Source organism: Ciona robusta, chromosome 1, assembly GCF_009617815.1.
Source record: "Ciona robusta chromosome 1, ASM961781v2".
In the NCBI taxonomy this organism is placed as follows: domain Eukaryota; kingdom Metazoa; phylum Chordata; class Ascidiacea; order Phlebobranchia; family Cionidae; genus Ciona; species Ciona robusta.
Window position 1 is genome coordinate 1,938,450 of NC_143235.1, and position 24,912 is coordinate 1,963,361.

Here is a 24,912-nt window from a genome sequence, read left to right on the forward strand (position 1 = left end):
ACTAAAAACATTATCACTAAAAATATTATTGTGGCAAACCATGTATACCAGCAACGTAACACAGTGAAAGTTGCGTGTATACAAATACACATACTTATAACCATTTACAAACACATGTGGCCAAGCAGCGAGTGTTTGTATATATGGATATAGTTGGTCAAGAGTAGGAGGAAATGACGGACCACAAACCCACGCCCCGTAGAAGATGGGACGCAAACATACAACTTAAAAATAACTTACGTTTGTATGAGCAAGAGTTTACGTTAGGAGAAAATCTTTTGTCACGCAACAAAATATGGTTCGCGTGAGTGAGTTGAATCATTGTGGTCACACTACGATATGCATGACTGCATATTTAAATGACAAGGTTAAAGAGAAATATGAATTTTTATTTGAAATTTGTTCTGCTGGGTTGTGTAACTTTTGAAAATGGGTAATTGAGTATATAGCACTGTGGGGTAAAATGGTGGGGCAAGATGGGTACTGTTAGAACATAATATTCCATACTTCCTTTTTTAATCGTGTTTTAAACAAATAACAATGCTTATTTAGAGTCATGAGGGTCTACCATTCTACGAGAACGAAAATATGGACAGTCGAAAATATGAACAATCTTACCCTAACCTATAATATTAACAAAAAACAGCGTTGTTAAATTGCGTAAAAATATATGTGACTTCAGCTAAGTGGTTCATAGGAACCTACGTCGTAGCGAAACAAACAACTGCCATTAAAACATCACTCAAGCGTAAAAACACCCACGTGAAAATAAAGTTCCCACAAATCTTGGCAGAAGTTTCGAAACTCACAAGAGAAGTATCGAATATCACATCCGTATGCGTAGAATGTTATGGTGTATACAGCAACGTGTGTACACATACGAACCGCACACGCACAGTCGGTGTTGGGGGTAATGTAACTACAGCTAGTCGCTACGTCTGCATTACCAAGCGTGGGAACGGGGCAGTCGTGCCTACGTACCCGAGAATTTTAAGGCAATCTCTCATACTAGACCCGGAACGAAGCCCAAAATTTCACTGCTGGTGTGTTATTACGTGCGGTCATTACACCGAACAGCTACCTGTTACCATTAAAGCAAAGCACAATATTAAGCGTTCAAATGACGCATAAGGAAAATAACTTAAATATTCGTGATTAAGAACTCGTAAAGATAGTCGTCTTCGAAATGTTATGTATATACCGCACCAGCTGTTTGAAAATTCTCATGGACGATAAACGACCGGATTCCGATTAAACGATGCGTTTTGCTATCTAACTCGTTTGATGTGGTCCTATATACGTTAAAACAAGGGCTAACGGTGTAGACTCGTAACATATGCCGAGGCAGTTAAATTTATCACTGCTCGCAAAATTTTATTGGGAGAAATTAAACGGCGTGAGTTGTGGAGATAGAATTTACCTGACAATAAAAATGGGACGTATGTGTGTAGTAGTCTGTGTACGGGGAGCTTGTAATACGGGAGTATATGTATATATGCCCTCTGTGGTAAAATGCGAACAGGTAAATGCAAATTACCTAGGGATTTTAAGAGAATATATTGGCGGGCTAACTTTACGTTTGTCCATATTGAAGGTGGGGAAAGATGGGACACCTTTTTATTCTAGTTTCTTATCCCATTTGTTAGTAAACAAAGAACATTCAAAGAATTAAAAAACCGTAATCCTACAACTCCCATAGACTGTTGCTAATTGTTATAAACGCGATCAATATGTTTGGATATTCTGTGCTAAAAGTGTCCCGTATTTCCCATACTATATATAGTACTGTGGGTGAAGACAGATACTGTATAAGCACATGATGTCCCATACTTCTTAATTGTTTTTTAACAACTTTAACGCTCTTTCGGGAGGATACGGTAAAATAGTTCTGTAAATATACTCTTAAATGAGGAGATAAAGGAGAATAAAAACATGTCCCACCTTACCCCAACCTATTGTATATTCCACGAGAGTGTAATTATTCCTACATGGCACGCGAGAGATACATTATTCAAAAGGATTAAATAGTTAATTTATTATGAGCTAATAGTTCAACTAATTAAGCGATTTACAAGATTACATGGGTTTATCGACGATGATTTCCGCTCATTCATAATTTAACCGGTTGCGAAACTCGGAAGCGCCATGAATGCTATGATGATGGCATTCTGCCACGGACGTGAACCATGTGCGACCGAAGCCAAACTATAATGATGGCATTGTGAACCTGTACTATGTGTGACCAGAGCCTTTTTAACAATTCATGTCGGTTTTGATGCGATGTCCTTGGTAGACGCGAGGCGGTTACTGCATGTGATGTTTGTTTAACTTCAAAATTACAGAATAGATCGGTTAATTTGGATTGAGTATATTGTTTTGTTGCCCACTATGAATATAGATATTTATCAAACACTGTACATAGGGTAGAATACTTTACAACAAGATGGCTATGCAGATAGGAGGTGCAAACACAACAACCCATATTACACAACCATATCGAAAGTATAAGCCATTGGGGTCATTTGTTGAAGCGACCAAAATAATAATCGTCACTAGGTAATGCCATAACTATAGTAACCACTAGCCTGCTTTGGGTGGAAAAGTCAAAGTTAGATTAATTTTGAGGCCATTTTATTACGGACCAAAATAATGTTCGCGTTTATACGTGCGGGTAAGATGTGTGTTTTACGAAGGGAGGGCCGACCCGGGGAGATCGATCGACTTGTTTTATTTGCCTTGATCGGGTCGCTTATTTGCCGCCGAACCTGCAAATCAACCCCGGGCTCTTCCGTCACAGCGGCGCAAACAGCTCGCGCGAAATTAATCGACTGGCGCGATTTGAAGCTCGGGCGTGAGTCGCGATAGTGACGTCATAAACGCTTATGTGTTTGCGCGAGAAGGATTGTTTCAGCGAAAACTGGCAGCGTAGGCTCGTACTTCCCCCGACTATTTGAACAAGCAAAACATCAAAGCAAGCTATAACGAGCTACAAACGACAGGAACGAAATCAAATATTAAAATCAATCATGCCCACCGCACACGACAGATGCGTATTAACCTTTAATGAACAAGAAATGTTCATAGCGTATTCTATGCAAATACGAAACAAACTATATATAACAGGAAACTGTCATAATAGTATAGGAAACTTAATTCACGATTTTTCAGCTATTGCAAGCATCAAATACATGACAACAATAGTTATGCATATAGTACTATGGGGTAAGATGGAATTTATGCATATAGTACTATGGGGTAAGATGGAATTTATGCATATAGTACTATGGGGTAAGATGGAATTTATGCATATAGTAGTATGGGGTAAGATGGAATTTATGCATATAGTACTATGGGGTAAGATGGGATAACTCTAGCGCATAATAACTTGAATTCCTTAATCGTGTTTTTAACAATTAACAACAAATAAGCTATAAATGGTCGTATTCAACACAACATGAGAATTAATAGCAAAACGACAATCGTTATAACACGCTATATAGACATAAGGAAAAACATTGGTAAAAAGCATGGCTGCTTCGTATTTGTTTAACTAGGAAAAGTGAAATGTAATAAATCTTGACGCGATGAGTTGTTGGGTTAAAAATTAACTCGGATTTTGGAAAGTTAATAGTCGGTCCATCAAAAAGTTTTGGGTCGTTAAAATCTCGCTAGAACAGTTTGCTGTTGGTTGCTGAGCTAACAAGATTGTTTTCCGAAGGCGGCACTCTGCCTGTGTAGACGAACTGAAAGTTTTGGAGCTGGTTGCACGCTGTTAACTGGCTTTATATAACGCTGTGCGTTTAGTACTGTGGGGTAAGATGAGATATTATTAGCATTTAATTCCCATACGTTCCACGCTCTTTAAAAATCGTGGGGATGCGCTTATATAATACTGTAAATATTCTTTGTTTACTACCAAATGGGACAAGAAAACTCTAAACGAAAACATGTCTCATTTTACCCCAACCTATATAACTATAAAGGTTTGAAAACCTTAATTCTAGGAATTCGGTTTTGATAAAACTTTACAATATAGTGTGGTGTGATTATATACTGCTTGGTCTATTATTGCCGCATAATCGATCTATCGTTGCGTCACAGACGAGCTGACCTTTCGTAACCCCGCGGGTGTGGACCTTACATCGCTCCATCAAACGAAAGACAAACAGAAAATCTTTCTCGAAGTCGATGTCTTAATACCCAATTAGATTTTAGATTGGGGTATATTAAAAATACACAAACAGAGCAAAATAACCCAAAAATAAAATTGAATAAACTTTTGCGTCCTAGTATGAACGTAAGTATGAACGTAAAGGCATTTTAAAGGCAAAAAACGATCGAAATACTAAATTTAAAATTTAATATTGAACAGTTAAGAATACCCAGAAAAAAAAATATATAAAAACAAAATTTACAAAAATGAAATTTACGTTGATAGATCAAAATTCCTGCGCTAACGTTTGTACTAACAGTTGTAATAACAGAAATATGGACGTAAAGGAAACTTTCTTTGCCCGAAACAATAGAGAGACCTTTGCACAAACATTAAGAAGTGAAATGTACAACTAACTATATCAACAGACCTACTTCTATGGAAACACGGGGTATATAGCTTGACCAAGCCGGTGAGTTACACTTTCCAACCAGCGGGAACAAAAAACAGGTAACTCGATTGTACACAAGATACAACGATATATGTTTTTACGTTTTTTGAACGCTAAAGAGTGTAGGACGTTAAATATAACAAGACTATATGGGGTAAGATAGATACCGTTAGCACAAAATATCCCATATTTTCTAATCGTGTTTTTAACAATTAACACCATTCTTTAGAGTCGTGAGCATACGGTTACATAATTCTGTAAATATTCTTTGTTTACTACCTAATGTCACGAAAAAAAGAAAGAAATCATGGACTATAACCTTAACCTATTATATATATCGAAATTGACGTATTGCAATAAAATGCAGCAAAGAAACCGCTATGCAACTATAAGCGCAACATCAGAACAGTAAAAACTTTTAAAGTGTTTCTAAAGTAAACAGAAACCATAGTCTGAAACGGGCAGTTATAACTGAACGCTGCAGTTTTGTTTTAATCATATAAACTTAAAGTGGAAACACGTTATAGGGCCACGCCATGGGACCTGGAGTTTAGACTGGGGTTTGGCCCATTACCCGAACACCCAGGGTGCTACCAACGAGATTCAAGACCCACTGATGGCAGTTTATGGAAGCTTATTATTACAGTTATTATTCTATAAGGGTGGAGTACTTTACGACAAGCTATGCCGTAGAACAATAATGAAACTTAGGCCGGACGAGTTGGCCAATTACTCCCGGTCAAAAAGCTCCGAAATATCAAAGGAATTTTCCGTTTGTTTTATGGATATTAAGTCATAGCCGACACCTGCTTATACAAATATGAGATTCCCGTTTAGTTTGATTTCCGATGACGCAGAAATCATTCTATTTGCATTAATACATCGTGAGTTCCGAACATGAGTTTTTATTTGATCAACACATCGCTTGAATATTTACAAACTTTCTAAAAACTTCCTATTTAGGCCTATAGTGAGGTATATGTGTGGGTAACGATAATTTGTTAAACGTTTCGGCATACTTGTGCTAAGTTTTTAAAACAAGCAATGCCGCAAACAGTTTTAATCTATCTTTATCTATAGGTACCGGGAACTCCAAATGCACACCCTAATTCTATGACAAGGCATAAGAAACAAATATTATATCTATCACTACTGCACAAATACCAGTTAATCATATCCTTGAAGAGCAAATTTAAACAACACATGCGCCGTCTTAAGCTTCATAAGGTGGCAAGCAAGGAATTGTTTGAGATAAAATAACAGCTGGCTACACAGACTCGGATGTTTGGCCAACGCTCGCCTCAAAAGGATTTATCACACAAAATCAACACGCAATTAGTCACCCAATATACTCGTTAACCTGCACGGCGTAAAACAAACGAACCGTTTACTTTGGGATGGCGAGAATAGAAAGCGGTTTTTAAGGAGACGGTATTACGATTTATAGCTTTGTTGAGCGACCTTGAGATATTGTACGACAAAGCGAAGTAGAAACGAAACAACATCTTTGCACAAATGCTGCAGTGCTTGGTACAGCATGACGTAGCACCTGGTACATACGTCATGGATTGGTGATTAGCAATGAGTTACTACGTCAATTGTTGTGTGTGTTACGAATTGTTAGAATTCGTGGTTTCAAATTTGAATTGACTTATTTTTTGTGACATTGGTAGAATTCCACTTCGCGCGTGGAAACGCCGTTGTTTAAGCTTGTTCATAATTTTAATTAGAGTTTTGGTGCGGTAATAAAAAGTATGACACTACCGTCCCTTACAATGAATGAATATAGCTTATTTATTTTTGCGTGGCTTGGCAACGACAGTTTTTATAACATGGGTGTTCCGTTAATTTAATACACGCCTGCGTATAAGTTTTTTTTTTCTTTACTACCAAATGGGACGATAAAAACATGACATCATGGGCCATCTTACCCTACCATACTTTATAATATTTAAATAAACCCGATACACTTTTATAAATGTTTAAGAATATTGCAATAATGCTTTACATTATATCAGCGTTGGGTAATTACAAAATCCTTGCATACGTCAGTATTCACTTTGTTTTTAGACTGCCAATAACTACGACGTAATGATGGATCAAGACAATACATAGCACTACCCCGCTGTGGGACGACCGCATTTTATCTCGCATGAGGAGACTTGGGACAAAGGACCCCCGCTGTGTTGCGCGGTTTGGTTTGGCGAACCGAAATGTGAGGCAGACTGAAGAGATTTCAACGTTGGCTGTATATCCAGCTCATGCGTTTGGGTGTGTGGGTTATAAATTGCTCGAAACGTCATACATACGCTTTTTAATTTATTTCTTCAGTATAAAAAAATTGTTCTACATCAACCCTTCGACTGCCTTTTTAGCTAATTTTTAACGAAGACTAAGTTTACATTATGCCTTGGATCAGAAGTAACACAATATTTATTCCATGTATTCCAACGTAATGAGGTTTAAAGGAAAGGACGTGCTTTTGCGTCCAAGACAATATACAGTAAATGGTAATAAGTTAATTATTGCCAAAGATACCAAATTCCATATAGCATACCACGCTGTAGGATCTCATCCTTACAAAATAGAAATGCAGTAACGACAAGAGACACGGCCTGTCAAAATGATCTGACAGCCTGGGAAAATCTTATTCTATGAAAATCAAAACAAAAGCTTGAATGGGCGACGTCGTCTATTCTTCCACACACTTTACAAACTGCTTTAGAATCTAAGGACAATTGTGCCAGCGAAACCTCGGCGGGGATAATGGCGCTAGCGGAAAAAGACAATACGGCGGCATCTCCATTCGGTTCGACAATAGAGAGGTTTTACTATCAATGGACCGCTGGACTTCCAGTGAAGGTGAAATAGAATAGACACTTGTCACAATAGAATAGATTCTTTCCTATTGTATACAGCGCGTGTCACTCGTGTGGGCTACGCCGCAACCAAAATGGCGTATATTCAACGCTCTTTGCTCGCCTAAAGGCGCATTGCAGCAATTGCTTTGCTCGATACGTAACAAAATTTTGATTTTCGCGCTAAATGCAACTTTAAAATTAAAATTGAAAAAGTTGAGGTAGTAAAATATTTTGTGCCCTTGGCTCTCTATCGCCGTTGGAGCTATAGCGTCAAAACGAAACAGCAGCTACCAGGAAGTCGGTTATTTTAGAATCTGATATCGACCAGAGCGTCGAAATTGGCCGTTTACGAATTAAGAGGAAACGGTTCCAAAAACAGGTAGACCTCAACTGAAACAACAGCTACTCTGCGTTTGATGATTTTGCTTTTAAATTGCGAGGAAATGGGTCAAGACCTGTGCCAGTATGGGGCCACAAAACTTTGACTCTAGGAAAGCATTGGTTTCCTAGTAACGCCTCACTTGCAGCCAGCGCGGGAGACACACCTTGGACAATATTTTCTTTTCCAAACGAACACACGCAAGTCTTCCATATTGCGCCTTTGATTTATTTAAACCTACAGCGTATACTGGATTAAAAAAGTATGTTAGCTTAAATTCGATTAACATAGCTAAGAGATGGGGATCTCAATGAACAACAAAACGTTTATAATTTACCAGTTCATGTGCGGTATTTCTTATCGCAAACACGAAAATTAAAAAGCATTTTAAAGCAACCAGCCCAAATCTCAATTCCAATAGCGTGTCTTACTGTAAAATTTAACCAATATAGAGTACTGTGGTGTAAAGACACCTTTAGCACGTAATATTCAAATACCCTAATCCTCGTCCATTTAACAACGGCCTTGGAAGTCGTAAGCATGCGTTTTTTTCTTTTAATGTTTTTTGTTTACTCCCAGATGGGACGAGACGAAAAAATAAAAAGGTGTCCCATCTTCCCCAACCCTACAACATTTGTATTTAGAAACGACAATAAATAAACGAGAAATCGTTCTTACAATACAACAGTTACACAAAATATGCCATCGAATTTCTGCGTAGATTTGATTTATTTTCATATTTGAACATTTACATGAAAAACGCAATTCAGAAACAAAGAGGTTTAATCTCAATTTTACTAAATATACTGACTCCTCGAATCTACTGTTTAATGTGCTTGACTGTATACTAAACCTATATCAGCAAACTGCAGTTAATTAGCCCAAGCTAAATACAAAAGCAACTGTTAAAATAGCCTATGTATGTTATGGAATACAAGTTGTACAATAATTATTATATAAGCCAGGTTTTAATATATAGACTTGCAGTGTATGTACCTTTATAAATTCAACTCTCATTTGAATAAATACTAATTCTGATCTTAATTGTGTTTAAAATTATTTTTAATGTGCCTTTTTCTTGGTGGCAACATAGGTTTTTTTCTTAGTGGCAACATTGGCGTTCCAGTACCAAAGAATCTGTAAAACAAATCAATGTAAGAACCTTTACAGAAGTAATGATTGTGAAACAGTGAGTTTTTACAGAATTATACAACCGTATAATTACTGCTCTAAAATATTCTTCTAACAGTAACACAATTAGAAAATATTGGATATTATGTGCTTACGACAACCATCTTACCCCACAACACTATATATATTTGTCAGCGTGTCTATATGTTTTAATTGGCCATTGTATTTAGAATCATCACATAAAATATGGGTAATGTGCCATATCTGGTTTAAATCATCGTAGCCTTAACAAAGGCCTAACACATAAAGAACAGAACATACAGAATTAATCAATGTAAGAAATCTTCTAGAAATAATGATTTTTTGGAGTAGTATATGTTTTAGAATTCTGAAGAACATTTACAAAATTAAATAACCGTCCATTACCTGGAACGCAATGACACCATTAGACGTAGAAGACACGATGTAGTTTAAAACAACCAAATTGTCCCCAGTCTCCTGAATGGATGTGAAAATACGAGCAAGTGAACCAATGAACATTAGAAACACAGTGATTGCTGATAGTTGGCCAGTACTACCGTTCTTGTAATTATCCAAGGCTTGAATTAGCTGAAAGAAAGAAATATCGGTTATTTTGCTGCTTAATTAGTTAAATTTTATTTATTAACACAAATTTTATTCTTGTCGAAAACAATTGTTATTTCGACAATGTTTTTTTTTTTTTTAAAAAAAAAGCGGTTTTAATTTCAATTGTTTGAACTCCTGAAAAAATAATTAATTTCGCCAGCCGCAGCAACCGCAACACAAGTCACTGTGTTTGAAGTAATTGACGCGTAATGTGTCAAACGTACGTGGGGTAACGCTAACACAAAAGTGACGACTCCAGGGGCGTGAACATTAACCTGACAGCATCAAATCAACAAATTTAGGGGAATCCAAATATTTCGTGTGCTTAGCCAATATGGCCAAGCCTGGGACTATTATTACTCTACAATTCACTTTATTGACGTAATAAATACGGTAGCGCGGCGCGATTAATAATAGAGCTAGGCACAGCGTGGATCCGGAGTTTATTATCGTTGCCACGGGTGCGGCACGCAAGAATACGCGGCCACCTTAGTTATAGGAAGTCATATTCAAGCAATTGTAACGGACCACTACTCCTGTGCGGTATAACACGGCTTTTGTTTTAACAGACCTTTGGTATATTTCGAATCAATTCGCTACAAAGGCACAAGTTCTTCTGTTGGAATTTTGATATAAAATGGGAAATGAAAACGATGGCGAATGTACAATTTTCAGGGCATTTACCACATTAATCAACGAGGTTTCCCATGCTTGAGGACTATGCATGTAACTGCATTTTAACAATGTCACCCCGGATTTAAACCTGCTGTTAGGTATCTATGCAAACAAGCAGAACCAAAGTATATTGCATTTGTAACATTAATTAACGAGGTTACCTATGTTTGCTTCTATGTAACCGCAATTTAACAACGTCATGTAACCATGGAAAAATTTAATAAACGTGACGCCTATAATTTGGACCGGATGGTCGCAATTTTACGACGTATGTCGTGTCATGGTGGAAATATGAAAATGAGTTCTGGGTGAAATGGCCACCCATTATGACGACATAAACCTGAAAATTAACCGCAGTGGTCACGGTTTTTGGTCTAGGTTTTAAAACAAGAAACAAATCTGGGACATTTGGCCGGAATTTGGAAATTAAGACACACCTGGTAGACGCATATTAGAAGGTAGGGTAAATAAATAAATGGCGGCTGGGTGAGGGGTTTGCTATGACTAGTAGGGATAGAAAAACATTAGGAATAAAACGACTCGACTTAAAGGTAGGATTATATTTCAATGAATGTTTTTGTTTTTAAACAAATCTCTGCAGTTTTTAAATAATAACCCATACGCTGTAAAAGTATAGACCCGAACCCCAAACTGCAAAAAAAAACAATTTTCGATGATTGACACCTAAAACACGCATCTAATGTCGTCGAATGTGTTTGCAAAGTTTTCTCCTGCATGACCATATATGGAAATGATTTTCCCAAAGCGTACACGTTCTATAATATAAATCTTACCTACTTGGAGAATATAAAATTGTTTCCATGCCTCTGATTTTAAATATTATTATTATGGCAAAACTGCGGGAAAAGCTAAAACAAATTATACAGTGAGAATTTTCCAGATTAACAGCAAGAAGTATTGCAACACAAACAACGAGGCTGCACAAGCACGGATAACTACACATGGTCCTACAAATTTGAATATGTGTTTTCCATGTTTCGTTTGCTTTCCCACCAGTAAATCATAAAGCTATGCATTTCAAACAGGTTTCCCATGCGTAGCATATATGGAGATAGTAATGTAACATATTATGAATTGCATGTAATGGTACGGTGTGTACAATATGGGTGTATATTATTAAGTCGAGAATTTGTACTTTGCCAGAGAACTATGATGTTTTGTAGATATTTGTAGCGTGTGAAAAACTCACTTGCTACTGGGATAGCGAAGGTAAGGTGTAATTTAACAGGCATGCCGTGTAGTTAGGAGTTCAGTATATACGGTGGTGGGTTTAAATATATAGAAGGTTGAGGTAAAAATCGTAAAATGGTCCAACTTTCATTCTTTGTTATCGTTTCATTTGGTAGGAAACAAAAATAAGATTTGCAGAAATATATAACCGTACGAACTCACGAGTCTTGCGTCGGTAATTGTTAAAAATACGATTAGAAATTTGGAATATTATGTGCTAACGGTATCCATGTTACTCCACAGTTCTTAATGTACACGGGAAAAACACTGGAGAGATGGGGAAAATGACTTGGTCACGACAAGGGCTGGAATGAGACTGAAGTGTTGCGTACTGTCTGTACAGGGCTTTAAAGCCGCCGAGCATTTGTATTAAATATCTCATACTATAGCTCTTGAAAGGCGGGCCAAACATAGAAATGTAATATTCTCTCGCCGTCATATTACGTCACTCAACACGTGTTTGGGTTCTAGTTACGTCACGGCTCGTTGACCTCGGCATTGAACCGTGACGACACACTCAGCAGTAGTAGTGACTCGATTTCGCTGAAAATTGACTTTTACTTGAGACGTGTCGCCCCAATGCGCCGGAAATTGTTCCAAAAAATGAATTACTCAATTAAATGGTTTAAAACTTGCTAAGTAAACATAGGCGCTTGACTTGAATATACAGAGTACGCATAGGCCCTGATATAATTTATGATTTCATTTGTCAATCATCTTAGTATACATAAAAAAAAGACAACGAGAATGCTTCAATTGAAGTAAAATATTAAAAAAGGTCTTAGTAGTACCCCGGTTTCCAAAAAAACGGTAATGATTTTTTGAACTATTACGGCGGAGCATTGGACTAAGTTAATACGGGTAGCTGATCAAAAATGGAAGAAAAAACAGTGAATAACATGAAATATATGCGTGGCACGCCGGGGTTGCACTATACGTATACAGCAATGATAAAATCACCGATGAGAACGCTATAAGTTTGTTTAAGCGACAAGAACAGTGATTTTCATACTCCTACGCTTTCGAGGGCGATAAGGGTTCGGGTATACAGCAAGCACTTACGTTGGACGAGCAAATCTCGCCTCAATCTCCACACCGTATAGTTAGCACCTGAGTAAAGTCGACTGCTGGCGCCTTCCCCGGAGAGGGTCGGCTAATCGTATTAGATCATCGGCGCCACCCATGTAGCCGGAAGCATGGAGTCACGTGGTTTATAGGGGTTTAATGGGCGAAGCCCTTGTAGCGGGATAGGCGTCAAACTTTTGAAAATACGGGAGGTGGATGTAAAAACGCCATTGGCTGCAGTGTTTACGGGTTGATTTAATGCAGAAAATTCCCGGCAGTCTTTTTAGCTTCCCACCCTAAACTTTGTGCCTTTGCCATAGCCGTAGCGGTGTATTAACTACGGGGATATTACATTCAAAGCGCATGCTATATGATGGGTGTTACAATTTCAGAAAATGAAAACTTCGCAAGCCCTCACATAGTATCTATGAAGTAGGGTGGCAGATTGACGTTGGCGCCATATGTAGTGACTTATGGGCGATTATAGTGGGTGATGTATCGCGACGGGAAAGTCGTCGCCGCTTCAGAAACAACAGGAGGATAAAAAGCGGTCGCTAGTGTTTGTTTGTTCGAGGTTTGTTGTTTGTAGTAATCGGGTTGTGTGTCATAAACGATGGAACGACGGTGCTCGGGATTAAAATCAATTTGTTTCACGTTTGATCTTAAATGCTCTTAAAACATAAAGGCGGTGGTGGTGTAAACTGGTTTAACACTACTGGGGTTGGTTTAGTGTGTGGGAAGGCAATCATGTTGTAATTCAACAGTAACGTGTATGAATACACCATGTGTGTCTTGTGTACAAGGGGAAACCTATATGTTATAACTCAGCAGTGAGCATGAGGTGTATAAAAACACAATATGTGTCGGGTGTACAAGAAGACAACCTATGTTTAACTTGCCAATGAGCATGAGGTGCATAAAACACTATGTGTGTGCGGTAGTATATATATAAAGATGTGTAGCTGGGTAGTATGTATAAAGATGGTTATGTTGGATTAGAATAAGCAACGGTTTGGTATCTTTACCGTAAGTGGGAACTTCCTGTATCTGTACTTGCGGACAAACGCAGTATGTAAGATAGGCGATCTGGACGGTAGATCTATGGGTGTAAAAACAACAAGGACGCTTGGGTATGGGGAAGGGTGTGATAGGGTAAGTGCTGTTGTGATAACGTGTCGCCTACCACGGGTGCATAGGAGATTTAAAGTGGGGGGAATGATTACGGAAGTAAATTGGAAGATACCTATAGGAAAAAGCGGAAAAAGAGAAAAACGGGACGATTTCAAGAATTATTAAGAATTTAGGGGGGTGTGTGTAAATCTTACTACTATATTTGAGGTGCATGTGTTAATTACCGGTATTGCCTAAACGACTGTGCCTTATTTAAACGGTTTTTAATAAATGTGCAATTTTAAAGCGAAAAACTAACTCTTCCCCCTTTCTTTAAAAGAGGGAAACTCGTCTTATAGCAAAGGGTTATAGCAAGGCGAATTAAGTTTTAAAGTTTAAACCACTTTATAACTTAAAAGAGAAATAGAAAAATCCAATTGAAAAGTAGGCTAAACCATCAAATATCAGATCTACAAAGGTGCTGGGTCTCGTTATTTTAAAAGCGGTACTAAGCTGGGCGGGGACGTTATTTTGTCGGCGTTCGAATCCAGTTTAATCCGGTTGGATCCGGTTTGAAGGTTGTTAAGCAGGAGTGCCACCGAATCGCCACGATTTGAATGACATGATACATGGGCCGTGTAACGTAGGTTAGATTATAAGGATCGGAGTCGTGTCATAGGCGTGAGAACACAAGTAGCAAAATGCGATTGTTTTGTCACAAATTTAAGCATATCACATCTGTATAAACAAATATATACAGTATATGCATAATAGCGCGTACATACCTACAAATTTAAAAGATATCATTAGCAGCCCATGCTGGCGCATTGAACGGGACAAACAGGTGGAAAACATTTTAATAATAACATTTTACACGGCCTATCACTGGAGCTTGTTCATATATTTTCAAAACGGAAACGTTTGGAATTAAATAAAAATGATCATGTATACTGTATACATTGTATAGGGATGTAATTTGTTTTAAAATTGACCTGGAAATCTATGTTTTAAGTGCGTATATAAGACGCGTTTACTGAAATGGTAAAACAAGACGAAATATTATTGGTACAAAATGGAAGGCAGAAAAAACACTTGGGTAAGTCAACCTGAAACTGGGGACGAAGCCGCACAATAATAATGACATTGGTCGGAGTTAAGTGTATATGAGCAAACTGCCACTACTGGAAATTATGGCTTACCCTGGGAAAGCACGAAGCAGGTAGCTTGTAGGTGAAAATATAAGTGAGAAAGTGTAGACCCTTGACGGTTGCGACTTAAAATAGCGCAGCGTGGAGCGTAAATTGGACCCAAGCACGAAAAGTGCGATGCTTGGTATATCATGGTGACCGGTGTTTGACCTTTCATATTAAATGAGTTGTGTTGCGTCACAGTAATGATTATTGAGGTTAGGGGGTGATAATTTGGGATAGGTTGCGTATGTTTATATATAATTTAGGAGTTATAAAAGGAAATACCAACACTGGGTAAAAGTTGCCTTGCCATTTCTATACGGCAAATTTTAACAAATTGATCACTCGTCGTTTATGAATGAAATCAATAAAAAAAAGTTTTTAAAAATTAAAAAAGGAGAAAAAGGATTACTTAGAAAAATGTCTCGTACTTGAACGGAACATGCAGAAGCAATTACTGGCTTCTTAAAATTTCCACGGGGCGAGGAGTTCTCACACGACAGCCCCGACTTATGGAACGTGTGCGACACTTGAGAACCATTCACTGCTGGCGGAGCGGTTGGGATAATGTTACCCCTGTTTGATGGGGTACAACGTGACGTCACATGGGGGTTGGGTAAGGGCGTAGGGTGTTTTCAAGATGACGTAATATTTAGAAGCATTGGGCTAGTTTTTATTGTGAGTTTAAAAGTGTAAATATGAAGTTACTTTGTAACATAAACAACAATATGTCTAACTCTGGACTAAATCATAGGTCGCATTGCACACCACGCTGTAGCATCCACACATGTAGAATAGAAAATAGATTTTTGTCGTTTTTATATGCTATGCACAACGATAGAAAACGTCATAAAAAGAGTGTTTTTTTGTAATTATATCAGATTTATGGCAATCGGACAAGTTTTTTCGTTGCAAGCTTACGCCTATATTTATCCAACACTTTATACACAGAAACACATTATACACAGACGTTAAATTCCATATTATGGATAATTATGTACCGACGTACATGCTGTGGTTCCACTATAACAGTGAATAAGTCACGACGAAAAAGTGCGTTTTAATATGGCCCAGTTATAGCGGGCCCGGTGTTTAGCTATATGACAGTTTGATTGAGTTAGAATGGCTACGACAATCGCACAAAGAGGTGGATCTACGGATCGTTCATATCAATAGACACCACGAGTGTGACGTAACCACGGTAAACTAGCAGTGTTTCCACGTATTTTTCGGGTTAAAATCAAGTTGGATGAGAATAGCTGAATTATAGTTAATTTTAAAACGTATAAACAATTTTAAAAAAGTGTAAATTAATGAACTAGCGTGATGGTGTTAAATTTTCATTGGTCAACACTTTAAACGGAAGGAGCCACAGCCGCGGTTGGTGTAACACACAGTACACGCTCGAGCGCCACAGTATGTGGGCGTAGTTGGGGGGGACACGGGTTTGATAATTGTTCGTGGGGGTTAAGGGTTATTTTATGATTGGGTGACTTGCAAACTTTAGGTCAAAATTTATGCGACAGATTGTGCGGTTACTTTGTGCAGCAAAAAATCTCTTTATTGTAAATTTCACGTTTTAAATTTCTTTTTTTTTTGGTAAAATACAAAGAGACATTAAAATAAATAACAAATTTATACAAATTCGGAAAATAAATAGATTTAAAACAACAAAAAAAAACTGTTTCATGTTGTTTCAATTAGGAAATGCACGGGAAGAGATACGTAATCCAACGACTGCTTGGTGCATTGAGGCAACGTATAGAGATTGAGACGACAGCCAACCCACAACTCGGGAATGGGGTATGATATTAAAGCGTGGAGCATTAGTGAGGTGTTGAGGTGTCACGAAAACATGCGACAGGACCACCCAGGTTTCGGAACACCGTTGGAATATATTGGGTGAGAAATACGTGAGCTTACAATGGTGACGTGACACTGTATAATCCCTTGAAGTTATAGCTAATATAGGGACTGTGGTATGAATGTACTCGATAGAGATTAACAAAACTACACACAAACCATATTCGTGTACAGGACGTTGTGCATTTCGCATTAAGTTACACCTATGTCGCAAATCGGCACGTAGAAAGGTTAATTAATTAGTGATTGACAAAGTACTAATCACACATTTAACAATCGTATTTTAAAACATTGCCACTCAGCAAGAAGCCAATAAGTGTAAGGTTATAGTGGCTTGGGGTGATATGTGACCTTTAAAACAGGTTTACAAAGCTTTAACATGCTGTTAGGTGGCATACAAACGAGCAGAGACAAAATGTACACTATTCAACAATGATGATGATTATGAATGTAACTGCAATTTAACAATATCCTCCAAATTTTACTAAAAATTAAAATCGTGACTCCTACGAACGAGTTCTACTTTACCGGAATTCCGTATTCTGCTAACTGCGTAGGCGTTGGGATAGCGTTCAACCCATTATCGGGTACTCCGAGCAATTTTTGCAGTAAAATAGCGGGCTTTAAATTAACGGCCACGCGTTTATTTTCGGCGGCCATAGCGTGACAAAACACAAACCAGGAGAAGGACTAGCACGAAGGTAGGATACGCGTGATGCTAACTTAGGGAGAAAATTACTGCTCTGTTAGATATATGCAGCCAATTTCTGGGACATAATGAAAGTGCCGAGGGACTAAAAGTACAAATATAGGTGCCGGGTGTGTAGGTTTATTGAATACTCGCATGCAAAGTGCTGCTGTCGCGAGCAAATAACCGAGCGTTTTGATCACAAAATCACAGGATTGCTGTAACCGCAGGTTAAGGTTAATATGTCGGGTAATATACGCGGAGGTAATTTCAATAAATCACCTTATAAAATAATGAATAAGATAGATATTAGATCCGCAATCATTCAAGTCTGAAACAATTTTCCCAAAAGAGCGTGGCTCTTTAGCGACCGTAGGTGGTAGATACTAGCACGACATTCGACCGGCGTATGGTAAAAGTATAGTTACAAACCGTGGCTCCTAATATTAATATATAGGAAGTTGGGGCAAGTTGTCTATGTTTTAATTTTTTTTATCGTTACTATGGTAGTAAATATTGAAAAGTTACGTAATTTTGTAATCTCCACGAATGTAAAGTTTTCTACTGTACGTTTAAACTTGTCTGTAAATATATAGTTATGTGCGCAGTGATCAATACTATATAAAGTTGTTAAATTTTTGGCTAAACTTATACAATCGTTGGTTTTATCTATAGGTGTGAGGGTCGCCTTAAGCTCTTAGCACGTCTGGAATTTTGGTCCTTGAAATAACACGGAAGGCAACGGTGTCGCACAGATGTCACACGTCCCCCTGTCGTGACAAAAGCTGGAAACCGGAACCGCAAGCCAACTAAGGAATTAGACGGTCAACAAAAAATCGTGCAAGCCGTGGTGAATAGAATTAAGACTGGCGCCATTGTGGACGACAATGGTCAGAAAGCGGATTTTTAATCAGACAAAAACCTGAGGGCGAAAAGCACTTCTAACTTTGGGGTCGGTGGGGGGGGGGGTAACCGATCAGTTTAATTTCCCCCGGACCCCATAACGCGATCCTGGACCCATTGTTCCTCAGGAAGCATCAATCTCACGCGCACGCAATTGTCAGTGAACAATAGAAGACAATGAAACAAACCCTACACCGGTTGCAGCGTTGAGTAGAATGCAGATTTCGCGAATTAAGAACAAAGAATAGTGATTGAAATTTGCACATGGCTGCCAACTATACATATTCACAAATTGGATCTTTATTACCCAAAACATCTTTTAAAAAAGTGTTTAAACTTATACACCAGATGTGCTGTGGATTTTAGAGTAAAATATCTATGAAGTTCTATAATATTCTTCTTGTGGCGACGCCTACGTCTTTTAAAGTCCATACACCTTTTAAGTATTAAAAATGCGTTATATGCGTTTCTGTATGAAGCTAAATTTCAAACCTAACAGTAAACAAGAGTTTTATCGTGTTTACAACTGTATAACAATCCAATCCAAGGACACGGACACCTCAGTGAACAATAGGAAAAGGTTTTAAATTTTTCAGCGACAATAGATCCACTAAATAAATAACACAACTATTTTAATGAAATGCGCGAAAAACACAAAGATTTCGGCTAGTTTGGCCCAAAAAGCGCGGCGTAAGGCATTCCTTTGCGAACCTTAATAGTGTGGGAATATTTAGCTGTGCGACTTTCACAGGCGGACTAGCGGCCGGGTGGAAACAGCTCGCTTTGTGATTTTGTTTGCCTGTAAACTCGGGAATAAAGACCAGCGTGCTAGGGACATGGGCATGCACGGTTGTCGACTTGATACAAAGGTTGTACTTTGAATTCAATGACTTTGTATAAACAGGTCAAGTCAAGGTCGCGTACGGGCTCTGTTTACAAATTTTGAACAAAACATGCAGCACGTTTAGAAACAGACCTATAGTCCTGTTTTCTGTAGTGTTAGATGAATATCGATAGCATACTTTGTATTAAATTTTCGTAATCGTGTGTTAACAACCAACCACGTTCTTTTTTTGAGTCAAGAGGATACGGTTATATAATTCTGTAAATATGAATTGTTTACTACTAAAGGGGACGATAAAAAATGAGAATGAAAACATGGGTCATCCTACCAAAACCTACTATATATAATTTAAAAAAAGCCATACATGTGTTGCCCGAAGTTTTGTGACGTGTGCAGAGTAGGTTAGTAGAATTAGAGACAGACTGTCACATTATACCACAACAAGTTATACTACATGCACTTGGCGAACGAGTTGAGATGATACAGGTTTTTAAAATGGGTATATACCAGATGTAGAACTATGATAAATAAACCACGGAAAAAATGTAAATCATAATGACGGCCATTTTGCCCCAGAACATGGCACACCCATATACCCGCTACGTCGGTGTTAAACCAGAGTTCTTCTGTAGTGTTATGTCACAAGAATTGGAACCATGTATGACGTCAGTTGCGTTGACGTCATCGGTTGGTGTAGGGTTACCAGGGAAACGGTCACGTGGGTAGGGGACAATAGAGATACTTGAATAAGATATGGGGGAAGCGATTGATATCTGGGACCTTTGATTGAAGGGGTTGGGGGGCATACGGAAGTAGAAACATGCACTAAGTAAATACTAATGAACGTCTAAACATTAAACAAGTACTAACGTACTATGGCTTGGTAGCAGGTTCAAAAAGTTACTATGCATTATTGAACATGCACCGAACAGCGGCATTCTAGGTTTCAATAACTCAGTAAGAATACGCCACTTCTCTTAACAAATATTGGCATAATATAGCTTAGAAATAAGCGTTACTGCGCATTCATTATGTACTGTCGTTCTGATATACGGTGTTTCAGGATCAAACGGGAATAAGAATACTTTACTATGCATCAAAACAAATAGTGACTACCGACTTACTATGTGTTGTAATAATCGATTGCGCAACTGGTTAGCCGTGTAACGATTTAACTGGATGTTTCAGTACGTTGTTCAGTGCAATGTTATTCAATAGTCGTTAGGTTGGGTATACCAATACGACTACGAGTATATCGTAGGATTACGCATATAATATGTTGATATTTGATGAACGAATATTACTGTAGTCAATACGATTGCAGTGTGAAGTAATTTTAATACATACTGTGGGTTTTAGACAGAGAGTAAATTCATACTATTAATTTGCGAGCGTCGTTGTCGTCACTTATAACTCTCTGTCGCCACCAAGTGAACGCCGCCACAAAACACACATCGTCATACAGTGACGCTGTTTTTGCACTGGTTATGGTAACTAAATATTCAAGCCAAAACAATCGAAATCAGTTCTACTTATATAACAAAATTATTTATAGTAGGGTGGAAAAAAATAGATAACTTTTCAATGTATTTTTACATTTTATTTGGTCGCAAACAAAGAATTATAAAACCGTTTCCTCAACTCACTTAGACCATTGTTAATTGTTTTGTATATTATGTGCTAAAGGTAACCCCAACCCTACTGTATATCATTATTACTGATTATAAACACCAGGCTCACCTTAGATATAACCACAGCTGGCATTTGACTTGCTTGAAGTGCAGATAACACAGATAAAGGTGTGAAACCAGAGATTAGAATATATACTATGGTTGAATACAACACAACAAATGCACCGCCTGTACCAGTTTTGCCTTTATAATGCTGTAATTAAAGAATTTGTGTTATGTTTTTGAAAATATCATTTGATCGATTACAAAATTGGCACTTGATTATCTTGGTGTTTTAAGACTGCAATTAACTTGGACACAGTGTTTGGAAAACTTGCCTTTGGAGTCTACTTTAGACCATGGCATAGGACATGGGGTTGAAGCTTTACACTGCCACCTTCTTGGTGTATGTCTTGGGCAAGATAGTTACCCCAGTTGTCCCATGAGAGTTTAACACAGTGATTTTATGGGTTTCTGAAATTGTGAGGCATCGCAGAAAAATAAGCACAAAGCAGTGTACGAAACAGAAAACTAGCGTTGTAATGTTACAACTATCATTGTCCCGGCATGCAAACATAACCAAGTTACTTTCAATTACAACAGAGGAGTGCCTATTGTATTAAAAAAACATCTGCCAAATTGTAAGAGAGAACAGCAGCGTCTCTAAAACTAGTGACAATTTACCACCAATTGCTGAGGGACCATAGTAACAAAATTAGGCGGAAAATAATGACATGAGAGGTTAACGAACCTAACACATTTTCACTGCTACTGCAGTAGTTATCAGTCAGGTTAGTAGGTTACTAAACAATTCAAAACATCAGTGGTGGACAAATTAAAAAATATTTGAAGTGGAACCAGTTTATAATATATTACTGCATTTCCTTAAAAAAATAATATGCTATGGTAAATTATTTACATTTTGGACGAACGTATGGCTCTGTTTAAATGAATGTGCAGTTTCTTTATTCTCACATGGCGGGGAAATGACAGTAGGTATAACACGGATACTCTTTTACATACACACTTAAAAGTTACCAATACCATGTTTGTAATTTTGTGGGTGATTTTCTGTGGTATTTTATTAATTTTAGGTAGTTGGCATTTAAAACAACTCATAACTAGGTTGAAAAGTCTGTTAAGTATCTCACACAACGAGACAAAAAAGATTCTTTACATGGTTGTGACAACCATCTTCATTTTGTAAATGACGTGTAGTTTATTTGTTCACACAAGATATGCATGGTTGATGATTAATGTATTGCATATCATGATATCACGAACATAGCTAAACATTAACTTTTATTTACCTGGATCATAGCTCCAATGAACACATTTTGCAACATCAAGAAAAATGCATCGCCCCAAGTACTGAAACAAATACAATGTATTATATTTCATCTCTGTGCAGTTAATTTGATTAAATAAAACTTGTATTGTTTAGTGAGCCATTATACATTCACATGTTTACATTTTTTAACTGTAAGCGTGTTTTAACAACCGGTGTTTTGTCGCTATATCCTGTCTTTTTGTTTAAAATATTTCTAAATATTTGCTACCATAATCGAAGATACAAATAAAGTTATTATTATTACATTGGTGCATAATACACAGATATTCTGGTCAATTTCAATATGAAACAAAAAGTAAAATAAATCCAGCAAAACACACCTGAACGGGAAATCTTTTGCGAGACTGTAAGCAAAGAAAGTTGTGACTGCGTAGATTTCCAATAACAATGAAGTAAAACTGACACCAACAGCACTTTTGGCGCATATTATTTTTATAATTTGAGGAACCTTTACTGAAAAAATATATAGGCTTACTCATATTATTTGGTGAGCATACATGGTCAGCTCAGCAGCTGGTAAACAATTTAAAAAAAGACTATATAATAGGCTATGTTACCAAGTACACTGTCACTGTACGTTAAAAACATTTAATACATATCTTGCAGTTATTGTCATATTATTGATTGGGTAAACAGTGTATTTAATATATATAAAATAGAACATAATTTGTTTCGGTTAATACAACAACTTGCTTTTACACAATTTAATTTCTAAATGTCGTGTATAACAGATACTTTTAAAATTATGTTAGACATATATCGATTTTTCAATATATAAATTAAATAATATTATTACCCATCATTGCCCCGGCAACAATTGAATAACCAAGTAGTTTGCTGATGAGTGCAGTTAGGCATGGTGCTGTGGAAAAAAAGGTATTGGTAGATACTGGATAGTAAATACACATATATCAATAAAACAGAGTTGTATTTAAACTTGTTTCAAACAGTTTAGGTTAATCTTACCTTGGCAAAAACATCTGACTTATATAACTGCAATAGTGTATTTAGATTCAAACTAAAGCACAAACATGGTATCTTCCTGACTAAGGTACACTACTTCATGCACAGATTCCATTTTAATATTTTTAAATTGATACGCAATGCACAGAACATTATTTTATTTGATCACAGTAACGGTAATTATAAACAAATAGAAAGACTCATGAAGTACAGTAAAAGTAATGCAAGACAGAAAGAAAACTTTGTACACAAACATAAATTTAAACCTTCATTCTTCTTATATACATCTCTCTTGAATCAAACTTCAAACAATTATAAAAAAACTGTGTCTCCTTTTAAATTGACTATTATAGCTCAACTAACTGGCTCCTTTAGACCAACCACTTTTAGCTAAAAGTTATGTCGTCTGTAGTATTTACTAAATTTATCACAGAAAGTTCACTGATAAGTTAGTAGTAAATAACAATTAAACAGACGAAAAATGTGTTACAACTATCATAATCATATTCATAACTATGCATACGTTTATACTCTTATAGTCTCTTACCGTTAAAAAAGTCAAAGTCCAAGAAAAATTTGTCATAGCAATGATCTGACATAAACAAGCTCATTGCTTGTTTAAACATTTTGCTTATTAAAACTGAATAATTGCCCTTGCGATCTCTTTCCGTATTTGTTTAGGAAACGATATCAAATTTTCTTCAGACTTTTCAGACTTGAAGTGAGATTACTCTCCCGCTGCTCAGACTTAACTTTAACATTTTACTTGGGGTAACAACAAATCATCACGGAGATTAAGCACAAAATAGCCTGTTTAAAATCTTTAATTTGTTTTTAAGTACATTAATATCTTATTAACTTCGAATTTGTATTAAATATTAATAAATATAGAGTATAAACATAATATACGAAGTGTTTTGGAGCCATAACGCTAAACTGGTATGTTAAAATATCAATGATTGACATGACACGTAACAATCAATTTAGAAACCAGTTTAAATATGAGTTCATTAAGTTTGTAGTAAAGATTGCTAGTTTTGCTGGTTTTGCATGTTAGGCTACGTACTGAAATCTAAAAGAAATGGTGACCCGTTGTTGGCTATAATGCTCATATATTGGCATGAGTTTTATGTTTGTCTGTGTCATCTTGCTGCAATTCTGTGCTGATAAAAAATGAGTGTTATTGAGCACAATCCGGTGTCTGGCGAATTCAGATTAGCTTAGCCAGGAACAATGAGAGTATTGTCGTACTAAGTATGTGTACTTTATTCACTTTGCATTATTCAAATTTACAAACAAAACATCCTCTATAAAGTCTATATAATTATAATTAATTAAGACTCGCGTGGCGGTGCAACGGAAGTCGTTATATAAAGGGTGTTTTGTTTCATACACCGCTACGAGATACCATATTTGTACTTTGTGAATTTTTCTGAATTGATGGCAATCTGAACAACCCATTGCCATTGGTGACCCCAGGGTTGTAGCAATTATAATGCCGTCTGTTGGACCCATTATACGCGGTCAATGGTATTAATATCGAGCATCGAACCCGATTAAGAATTAAGATGCCAGCGCCCAACTGCTACTGCATACAAAGCAGCAAACAATACTTCCGTCGGTAGTTATAACAGATAACCTAAAGTCAAATTTTACCTCATAATGACTATGGTTACACCATGTTACTTAATACGTGACTGTAATTAGGTGGCATGGGTGCTATATGTAAATTTCCTA

The 24,912-nt window shown here is 37.1% G+C and overlaps 1 protein-coding gene across 1 annotated transcript; it reads right to left on the bottom strand.

The window, feature by feature from the left end:
* Positions 1 to 8,554: 8,554 nt before the first annotated feature.
* On the bottom strand, positions 8,555 to 23,907 carry LOC149741255 (mannose-P-dolichol utilization defect 1 protein-like). The gene is made up of 7 exons (XM_089893896.1): positions 23,723 to 23,907; positions 23,009 to 23,074; positions 22,533 to 22,665; positions 22,172 to 22,232; positions 20,932 to 21,075; positions 9,402 to 9,584; positions 8,555 to 8,981 (listed from the first exon to the last, which is right to left on the bottom strand). Exons 1-7 carry the CDS (start codon positions 23,799 to 23,801, stop codon positions 8,907 to 8,909), a joined length of 741 nt encoding a protein of 246 aa, XP_089750022.1. The 5' UTR covers positions 23,802 to 23,907; the 3' UTR covers positions 8,555 to 8,906.
* Positions 23,908 to 24,912: the final 1,005 nt, after the last annotated feature.